This window comes from Malania oleifera, chromosome 4, assembly GCF_029873635.1.
Source record: "Malania oleifera isolate guangnan ecotype guangnan chromosome 4, ASM2987363v1, whole genome shotgun sequence".
Taxonomy (NCBI): Eukaryota; Viridiplantae; Streptophyta; class Magnoliopsida; order Santalales; family Ximeniaceae; genus Malania; species Malania oleifera.
Window position 1 is genome coordinate 98757432 of NC_080420.1, and position 11294 is coordinate 98768725.

General features: G+C 36.7%; 1 protein-coding gene across 1 annotated transcript in view; it reads right to left on the reverse strand.

The window, feature by feature from the left end:
- Nucleotides 1-10759, reverse strand: part of LOC131154130 (probable inactive ATP-dependent zinc metalloprotease FTSHI 5, chloroplastic) — a 136125-nt gene extending 125366 nt beyond the window's left edge. The window contains exons 1-2 of the mRNA XM_058106666.1: nucleotides 9607-10759; nucleotides 5626-6097 (exon numbers count right to left, since the gene is read on the reverse strand). Of these exons, the coding sequence (XP_057962649.1) occupies nucleotides 5626-6097; nucleotides 9607-10598 (1464 nt within the window). The 5' untranslated portion in view covers nucleotides 10599-10759. The remainder of the gene's footprint in view (nucleotides 1-5625; nucleotides 6098-9606) is intronic.
- Between the last annotated feature and the right edge of the window lie 535 nt (nucleotides 10760-11294).

Here is an 11294-nt window from a genome sequence, read left to right on the forward strand (position 1 = left end):
ATATATATATATATATATATATATATATATATATTAAGAGAAGAAAAGAATTACAAGCTAAAGGAGCACCGGAAGTCCTAAAGAAAAATAATTACAAAAAATAAAAGAAAGACCTAAAAACCTAACAAAAACTAAACGAAGAAGCCTCTTCTTATAACACTCCAAATTAGCTCACTCTGACCTCTTCTCCCTTTGCTATGACCACAATCCAAACAAACTTCTCTTCCATGAGGAAACACAACTTATCCAACTGTTGTTGAACTTCAATATCCTTCCCATGGACTTCCCCTAGGAGAAACATGAGAAGGCAGAGTACCTCCCCAACCCTTCATCCGCTTACTGATCTAGATTCTTATCATCATCCTCTAAGAAAATAACACCTTCTAAGCCTTCAAGCAGACTTGCCCACACAAGGGAAATATCTCCAACAAAACCATAGTAGTCTAAAACATACCCAAATTGTTCATAAAACCCATTCAAAAATAAGCCACCATCAAAGCAAAATCACTATCAAGATCACTTTCATTATCAGACTCATCGGCCCATTTCTTTTTTCCCTAAAATCACCACTCATAATTGCTTCATCTGTTTTCACTATCAATTCCTTCAAAATTTCAAACAAAAAATACCATCACTATTCGTCTACAAAGGTTTACTCAAAAACACACCAGAATTAATTTGATCACCATGCAGAGAATTTGCGACATCAACTCTTCCTTACATCTTGCTCAGCTAGTATATTCTTCAATAGACCAATTCTGATCAGGCTTTTAGCCACCACTAACAAGCTTAGACCCACCATTATAGCGCACATTCTCCTCAAGACCCATCTTTTCCAGACAGTTCTTACCATACTGAACCTTAGCCAAGCTCCAACAACTGCAGATTCCCACGTTATTATCCACTTAATTCACCTGGGAGGATTCCTGGAAAACTCCACAAAATAAGCACTAGAATCTTCCATTTAGTATCCATATTGGTGGTGGTACCTGGTCTATCAGCATTGACTGATTGCTTAGCATCACCTCTAATGTGTTATCCATCTATTTATGCAAAACTTCCGGAAAAAGACCTCCCACTTCTGAAGAAGCAGCAACTGAATCATACACTTACCTTTCCTCCACTTCGCAGCATCATATTGTCAAAACTCAAAGCTCCTTCATCTTGTAATCCTTGAGTAAGACCATCATACTCCACCACCCCCCAACCGTACCTGCAACTCTCCATAAAGAGTCCACCTCCTGGAACCATCTGCGTTCATTCAGGATAGGAAAATTTTAGATGCTGTTTTGATTGCTAATGAAGTGATGGAGGACATGAGGAGGAGAGGAGGGTGTGGAGTCTTATTTCAGTTGGATTTGAAAAAGTTTATGTCATGGTGAGCTGGAATTTTTTAGATAACGTGATGGATAAAAAGGGTCTTGGGAAAGTTCGGAGACAATGGATTAAAGGTTGTTTGTCTTCAATAACCATGTTGGGTATTGTGAATGGTCAACCTAGGGTGTGCTTAAGGGCTTTGCGTGGGTTGTGACAAGGAGATCCTCGGTCTCCTTTCCTTAAGGTCTTGATGTAATTCAAGGCATGGCTTTAAATAAAGGCCGCGACCGTTACGTAACGCCGTTACGTAAAGGTTTTTTGGGTTACCGATACCGTTACACACCGCGAAATCGGTGAGAAGAAAAATCACGGCTGTAGCGGCCGTTACGGACCGCGACCGTTACGTAAAGGCCGCTACGGCCGTTACGTAACCGCTACAGGACTGTTCCACCAAAAAAATATTTTATTTTTTACTTTTTCTTCTCACTTTTTCTCTCTCTTTCATATATCATTCTCAATATTCCAAGTGGCAAGAGGGGGAAAAGATTATAATGAGGATGACAATGATACAAAATTTACTTTTTCTTTAAATACTCACAATAGATGCATTAATTAACAATTTCAAAATACTAACTTGTTAGGATTTTTTTTTTTTTTAATAATATTAGTAATGTAATATTTATGTTCTTTATTTTTCAACTTCAACCTTCTTTCTTTTCTAGCTATTTTATATTTATATTATTCGTATGTCTTATGTGTCTAATAGATTAATGGAGTGTATAATGTATTTTATTTTATTAATTCATTTAGCACACATAAGAATTTATCACAGATAAGAACAATGAGAAGTATAAATACGTGCACATACGTAATTTTCTATCAATGATGGTTTAAAACAAATGTATAACTTGTTGCCCTTACCAAATAACTTAGTTACTCGAACTAAAGGGTCCAAAATACACTAAAACCCTTTCTAAGAATGGCCAAAAGCTTAAAACATGCAAGTACGCTAATATGCACAAGGTTGTGCGTGCTTCAAAAAAATTCACGGCCGTTACACCCGCTTCCCGTTATGTAACATCCGTTACTCCTGCTTCCCGTTACACCTGTTACCGTTACGTTACGCTACCCGCTACCGCGATTTAAAACCATGATTCAAGGGCTTAAGGTAGGAGACTATTGCTCCTCATCTTCAATTTGAAAATGATACCCTTGTTTCTCGAGGACAATGGTGCAAAATTCCGAAAGGTTTTGGCTTTGCTTAAAAATTTTGAAAAAATTTCGGGATCAATATGTCCAAGAGTGGGGTTGCAGGTACTAATTTGAGTGAGATAGTTTTAGAGACTTTGCTAACTAATTGCATTGTAGTACTTTGGATTAGCCTTCAACTTACTTGGCTCTAGCTCTAGGTGGCAAACCTAACTCCTCTTCTTTTTGGGAATCAGTAGTAGAGAGAGTGGTAGAAGCTTGGAAGGGTGGAAGAAGACCTACTTATCTTTACGGTGTTACTCATATCAGCGTGTTTCTTTCCAATACGAACATTTATTTTCTCTCTCTTTATAGTTCCAACTGGGTGGGGTGGCTTTGGCTTTGGAAAGAACTATGAGAGATTTTTTGTGGTCAAGAGTCAAGGATGAGAAGAGAGATTATCTCATTTCATGGGAGAAGATGAAAAGACCTACGTTTTCCGCAAAAGGGGGGGGGGGGCGCTGGGCCTTGGGAATTTGGTATCTAAAATTATCTTCTTAGTGGGTAAAGGCTTTGGAGATTTCCCTTGGAGGTGCTCTTTATGGCACATGGTCATTCAGTATGGATTGCATAGGAATGGGTGGGATAATAGGGGTAGTGGTAATGTTTCCTATGCTAGTCCTTGGAAATTAATTTCTTAAGTACCTCGATTCTTTTTCCCACTAACTTATTTTTGGGTAGGAAACGGGAATCGTGTTCGTTTTTGGGAAGATGTTTGGGTGGGTGAGGTATCTTTTGAATTGTCGTTCCCTCATATTTATAGATTATCCCTCTTACATAATGCTTCAATTATTGAGGGGGGTCTCTTTCCTGGGATTTTCATTTCTTCAGAAATCTCAAAGGGAGAGATGTTGAGATTATGACTTTGTTGTTGCATACTAGATTCTTTTGCTCCTTGAATGGGTGGTAATTCAAGGATTTGGCTTGCAGATTCTTCTGGTTTGTTCCCAACAAAATATTTTCTAGCCCAGTTGTTGAAAAGGCCAAATCCTTCTTTTTTTCCTTTGAATCATTTTATTTGGAAAGCCAAGGTTCCTTGTGAGGTCAAGGCTTTTATGTGGTTTAATGTGGACTACGATTTTTAATAGGCTCAATACTAATGATTTGTTGCAACTGAGAAGACCTTACAAGGCCATAAATCCTAATAGTTGCGTTATGTGTTTGGAAGCTAGGGAGACTAGAGACATTACTTTCTACATTATAAGGTGACTAGGCAGCTTTGGGATTCTCTTTTCTCCATTTTTGAGGAGGCTCTAGTGCTTCCCAAGGCTGTTGATAATTTCTTAATGGTATGGTAAAAAAGTTCTAAGAGTAAGAGGGGGGGAATTTTATGGAGAGGTGCAGTTTTAGCCATTTTTTTGACATTGTGGATCAAAAGGAATCCAAGGATCTTCATCGGAAAATAAATTCTAAGCCTTTTCTTTGGGATAGAGTTACTTTCAGGGCTTCTTTTTGGGCTCATTCTTTCAGTTTCTTTCACAGAATGTTGTTATCAGATCTTCAAGAGGATTGGAAAGGGGCTTTAATGTAATTGTTTCCTTTTGCTTATTTTTTGCATCGCCTGCATTACGAGGATTCCCCATCCAGGATTCTTTGTAATTATATCTTCAATACATTATTGAATTTTCTTTTTTTTATCATAAATATATATATTTGAGCCCCAAACCAAGTCTCTTCAGCCTGCTTTACCTGCATGCCCCATGATTAAATGGGCCACAGCAGTTCACCAACCCAGAGTCTCCCAGCAGGCCCACAAAAAATTTCCATTACCCTTAGACTCACCTATCTGCAAACCACTATTGATATGCCCAACAGCCTGTTTAGGCCCATTACGCATTAACCCTACTTTAAACAGGTCAACAGATCAAAACACCCACTACTCTCTGGCCCAACTATCATGGTCTTCTACGATGGTTTGCTCACAGAAGACCCTAAACTGCATCTCACTGAACCACTGGTAATATTTTCCCCTTGATCACACTGACCCACTTCTGCTACAAAACAAAATCAACAGAGCTTGATATTTTTACTTTATTAGAACTACTAACTACCCTCTCATCTCCTTTCATGACATCTTCTACCATCTGTAATTGACATAAACTGCAGATCAGATTTATGTGTTTCCTTCACATCCATAACTGACCTCAGAGCATCACAAAAGAACCTCCAATTCTGGCCATTCAAACCTCCTGGAACAAATATAAAAATCAAGAAATCTGCCAGCGCGAGTAGACTGAACAGTCACCCAATATCTAATCCTTCCAGATTGCTTTCTCAGTGAAATTGATCCCAACGAATGAACACGGAGAAAATACTTGCAAATCCACATGGTTGCAAACAATGAAACCCTGATTAATCTGCCACCTCTGATTCTTATACCGCACCTGAATGAAACCCCAATGCCTGTTCTCTCCAGCTGCAGATTGAAGACCTAGCCTTCAATCTGGAAGGATTCTGCAAAACCACCTCCAGTCAAGGACCACATTCATAGTCTGTCTCCATCACCATCAGATGAAAATAAGGTGATGATTGACTAAAATAAAAATAAAATCATATTAATATTTATTTAGCTTTGGAGTGTGAAATTAAGGAAAACAAAGCAACCACCAATTATGGATCAGAATTCGGAAACAACTAATAAGAAACAGAACAAAATAAAAAAAAACAGAATTCACAGTTCATAAAACAATTACCAATACAACAAAAAATTTGAAATGCAACAATGTAACCAACAACAATAACAGCAAAATTGCAACATGTTGGGCAAAAAGAAAAATTAAAACCCTAGCAAACCTTTTCTAATGAAACATTGCAAAATGTTTCTTTAAGCATGTGAAACATCAACTCAATTTACTGTTCTAAAAAACATCTGGGACAAAAAATAAAATTATAATTGGGCTGTCAGAAGGTCAAATGAAACAAAAAGATCTATTACTCGCCTTTTTGTGAAAGCAACTCCCATGCTCAAAGAAAGTGCATAAAAGAAATAATGTTATAAGTAAGTCGAACAGATAGAATTATTTTCTCCTCCATGTAAGCATTGTTAAAGCAAACACATACCTGTCGTTGGACCACAGACTCTTTACCAAGGTCACTATTTTCTAACATATTTCTTTTTAAGCCTGCCTTTGCTTCTTGACGCCACTTTTTCCAACCATGGAACAAATGGAGGCCAACAGAATTAGGAATCACAACCTCCTTCTTTCCAAACATCCACTTCAATTCAGCTTCTGGAAAACCTTTCATAAACTCATCAACTGGTGTTCTTACAACAAAATGCTTTTCCTCACCAGATCTTTTCCTATTTTTTCTTATAAGAGCCTCCAGATTCTTCTGCATCTTCCCTGAATCCTTAAGGGCTTGCCTTATACGCATAACAAAATCCCTTGAATCTGGATCAAAGGAAGGTCCAAGATCTGCAACTTCCAAAACACTAGGCAGAATGATCTGTTGCCAGTGTTTTCTTTGCGCTGTCTCCAATTCTTTCTGAATATCAGATCTAGAGAGCTTAGCAGAAAAGTTTTTTGGCACACTACAACCACATAAAAGCCAATTGTAACAGAAAATTCTTTTAGGAGATAATCATGAAAGATCATGCAACCAACAGTGGAGGCACAGCAAGAGGAAATTGAAAGTAAAGACTCTAATATTCTACATTACAGTTAGTGTCAGCATTTTATATATAAAAAACTATACTGGCTCTTCCAAGCACTGTCATTCAGATAGTGGATATATACTACAACAAAAAGAACACGACATCAACTTTTGTGATTCATATTAGAGAGTATCGACATCGTGTATCTCAAAAGAATAGATAACTGCTGTAACATTAGCAGAATCAACGGTACTTAATTGCTTCCTCATTAACAACTTGCACCAACACAACCCAATAACAACGAAATGACAAATTCATCTGATTATAAATTCAAAATGAACAAAAAGACTGAAAATTCCTAAAGAAGTAAATTTCTATAATATATATCAGTGGAAATCCATTAGCAGACAAAAGTATCCTAATCTTTTATACGACCAAATACTCTAAATGAAGTAAATTTCCATACTATATATAGGAGCATGAATATTGTAAATCATTTTCTCGACAAAAATATCCTTATCTTTCAAAAATAAGACCAAATACTCCTAAAAGAAATAAATTTCTATACTATACATAGAAAGTAAATTCAACCAAAATTAGATAAAAATCACACTTACAATGTCTAGAAGTTATTGATGAGTTAAGAGTTTGCTTGATTCTTTTTTCACATTCATTTGGGAAATGATAAAAGGGTTTGGAGTTTGGATCCTTCTAGGGATTTCTCTTGTAAATCTTTTTGCTCTTATTTGACTCACAACCCTAGTGAGGATCCTTTTGGTTTGTACTCTTTCATTTGGAAAAGCAAAGCTGCCAAAAATAAAAGCTTTTATTTGGACTGTGACACGTGATAGAATTAATACTAATGATGTGCTTTAGAAGAAAAGACCTAATAAGGCCCTATCACCAGATGTTTCTGTCCTTTGTTTGAGTAGTGGGGAGACTTGCCCACGCTTGTTCTTCATTGCCCCTATACTCGGCGTTGTCTACAATAAATTATTTGATATATGGTGAAGACTGGATCCCTCCACTTTGAAGGCTTTTCGCTCTATCACTTTTAGAAATTTTGGAAAAGGGAAGGATAGGAAAGCCTTGCGGCAATGCAATATACGGCTGTTATTTCATGTGTTTCAGTCAGAAAGAAACACCACAACTTTCAAAGGGGTGGTCACAGCTAATAATTTGGTTTGGAGCAGATTGGTTTATCTTGCATCACTCGGGCGTCGGCTAATGGCTGTTTTCATCATGTTTCTCTGAAAGACCTGCAGTGGGACTAGTTGGATCCGCTTCATTGAGTTTGATTTCAGATTATGTTGATCTCCAAGTGTAATTTTTTGTTATTGTTGTAAAGAGAGGACTTCTTATGCTCCCAGTCTTTTTCCACTATTCTTTAGTTGTACATTCTTATCTCTTCTAATAAATTTCTTTGTTTATAAAAAATTAAAAAAAAACTAAAAACGTTCATTTTGTTGAAAAAATAAAATAAAATCTAAGAGTATATGCACATATGCATATACATATATACACTACAAATTAATTAAATTTCATTTGGCTAAAAAATAAAATAAACTAGCACTGTATATGCATATTATATATATATATATATATATATATATAACTACAAGTAGTGTAAATCATTTTGCAGACAAAAAAATATTATTATCATTTAAAAGTAAGACAAAGCATTTCTATAAATAATAAAGTCAAGAAAATTTAGAAAAAATTACATTTAAAAATTTTATTTTAAATAGGTTAAGATTAGAACATAAAAATTCCATGAGTAAAAAAAATAAAATAAGGATAACAGAATCATAAATACTAAACAAAAATGTATATCTTTAAATAAAATAGGTAGATTCTTCTGACGCCTACTAAAAGTATTTTGAAGGGTCTATTATTTAGATAAATAAGAATATAGCTTCTAAAACATAAATTTTAGAAATAAAAGTATATACCAAGAAATATCCTCATATAATAAATTTCAAAATTTTAAAAACTTAGTAGTTGATCATTAAGTAAGCAAAAAGTAATTATTATAAATATTTTAAGATAGCAAATCACAATTCAAAAATTGGAATAAATTTATTAACATTTTCATTGGAAGAAATCATACATTGAGATTTTTACAAAATAATAAATAATAAAAAAATGAATAAGTATTTAGTATATTTTTTGCCAAAATTCATGGACCACCCTAACATTTAATGAAACGGGTAGCTCCCTAAAGATTTCAAAAGTTCCATAGGCCTCAAAAAACGTGGACCCCCTCGAGGTTTCAAAAATACCATGGAGGCATGGATCTCCCCAAAAGTTTAACAAAAAGACCCATACCTTCCCTGATATTTTCAAAAAAGCAAGCGCAAAAAAGGGGGTATAACTATATCAAAAATCAATGCCAAGGAAGTTTTGTCGGATTTTTGAACTTCAAGAGAGGTCCACCTCTTTTTGCCAACTTTCAGGAAAGATCTGTAGTTCACTTAGAGAGTAATAAAGCAAGAGCCTTTGAAGGAATTGAAATCAATTTGAACAAATCAAGAGTAGAGGGTTTCCATTCCTTCATTCTGGATTTCTCAGGTTATATGGAAGTTTTTGTAGCACCCTAGATTCCTTCTTAATTTTTGTGAAAATCTGCACTGGTACATTTAATTCATTTGATTTACTAGTGTGACTCCCCCTTGGAGTCTTTTCATGTATCATACTTATTACTGTGTGCGAGTGTGTGTGTGTGTGTGTGAAAATACACAACAACACCGACCGTATAAGAATTACTGCTGAATATAACAACACATTTCTTTTGACGTAAAAGTGTTAAACTGGCTTATTAAGTTGAACCAACTTAGCATCTTCCCACTCAATCACTAATTCCATAATTAATTTTTTTTTTAAAATCTCCAACTAATTCTAACTTCTTAATTTTCTTTGCTTTGCACTGAAAGTGAGTCATAAAATTTCTCATGGATCTCAACCATGACCACAAATGTACACAACCGATGTATGGGCAACACATGAATTGCATAATCCCAGACAGTGCACACACCACCATTCACCAGCAATATCCAGATACCACATCCATAGCCAAAGGACCAACATGAAAGACAGGAAGTACATTAAGTAACTGCAGCCAATGGCCACAATTTTTGCACACCAGAAACAACCAAACATAAAATAGCACATTTATACCACATCCATAGCCAAAAGGCCAAAATGAAAGACAGGAAGTACATTAACTGAAGGCGAACCAGTGACCACAATTTTTTCACACCAAAAATGGCCAGGCATAGAACTATCATGGCACATTTTTCAGGGTTAGAGCTAACAATTCATAAGGTTTGTCAATTTTTTTCTCAGTCCATTGCTTACAATATCCAAGTGAAAATTTTTGAACATGAAAGTTAACACATTAATTGAAATACCACAAATATAACTATAAAATATGATTCTAATGTTACCTCTTGATACCCTGCTGCCTCATTTCCTGTCTAAACCCACGTACTAACTGCTCACTTTCTCGCTCAATAACATTAAGCTCCCTCACACCAATATTTAAGGCCATTGACTCCCTCCACAAAATTCGATCCTCAATCTCCCCAATCTTTTCCCATATCTCATTGTACTCCTTCTCACTTCCGTTTACACTCTCTTCCAACTTTGACATCCGCTCCCTCACCTCATCCCCACCACCTCCTTTTCTCAATGACCTCTCCTCTTCATTCTTTGCTTTCACCACTGCATCTATAATCACCTCTGACCGTTTAACCAATTCCGCCTTCTCCCTCCTCAGCTCTCTCAATTCTGCATAAAGCCCACTCATAATTTCACCCTTCAACTGCTCCTTCTTCAACTTAACCTCCTTTAACGCCTTCTCTACATCCACCACATCTCCATTACCTGTCTTAGCATCTTCTATTCTCCTAAGCAAATCCGACACCTTCTCTAACAATTGCTCCGTGAAATCCGAGTACTCATGACCCTTTGAATTCAACTCTTTCGAATTCTTCCCCCTTCCTCTCCCTCTCTCACTGACCGCGACCTCTGCCGCAGCAGGCGCAGCAATTGCACGCACTGGCAACTTCCCAATGGGGCAAAACCCAATAGCAATGCAAAACAAAGCAAACGCAATTGGCCTTGCAATGTAGCTAAACACATTACTCTTAAATTCTACAACATTTACAGTCGAAGCAACTGAGTTTCCTTCTTCCGTCCGGGATTTTTTGCCTCTGGGAGCTTCTACAAAGGTCTTCCTCGGGCCAAAATTGCAGGACATCAGATGGGTGTCCTTGGTGGGTTTATGGGAGTGTTTGACTGTGATTTTCCGGGATTTACGACGCCGTTTTGTGGGGAAGGGACTGAAGAACGTGAGTAGAGAGTTGGGGCGTGGGAAGGTGAGGAGAGGAATGTGGGATGCGGCGATGGGTGGAGAAGAAGGGAAGGTGGAAGCCATTTGAGAGAGAGAAAGAGAGGATAGGCGGGGAAGAAGTTGAGTTCTGCACTCTGCAGAGTGCAGCCTACAGGCTAGACAACAAGGTCGCTTTTAAGGGCCGGAGAACCGCGTCGGATCCCTTACATGGGAAATGGGCTGAGCGCGGTCAGCCGGATCCCAGCTAGTTCTAAAAAATGAATAAATAGAACCGGTAGCTAGGCACGATTCTTTATCTTCAAAAAAAATTTAAGAATTATTAAAAAAAAAAAAAGATTGCTATAAAATATGTAAAATATGCATGAAAGTAAATAGAAAAATAAATAGAGACGAAACATAAATTTTACGTGGTTTTGATATACCTACTTCATGGGCGGATGAGATCAAAAATTTCACTATCTCAGCGGAATTACAAGATAATTTGGAACTAATCTTGTATAAAATATCAAAACCGGCCTTATGTAAGATATCCCTCTTCTCTTTACCTCTTCTTTTCTATCTATATGACTGCCTACTTCAAGCATGCAAATGTGTATACAAACATGCAAATATGTGTGTTTCGAATGAGAAGGGGAGGGTGCCCTTATATAGGGCAATAAGGACAACTAAGCATTTATTGGGATGAAAAACGAAGGGGAGGAAGATAAGGTGACATTCATATTTTTCATAACACTCCCCCTTTGATGTCGCCCATATATTAACTCTTTCTGTTAAAATCTT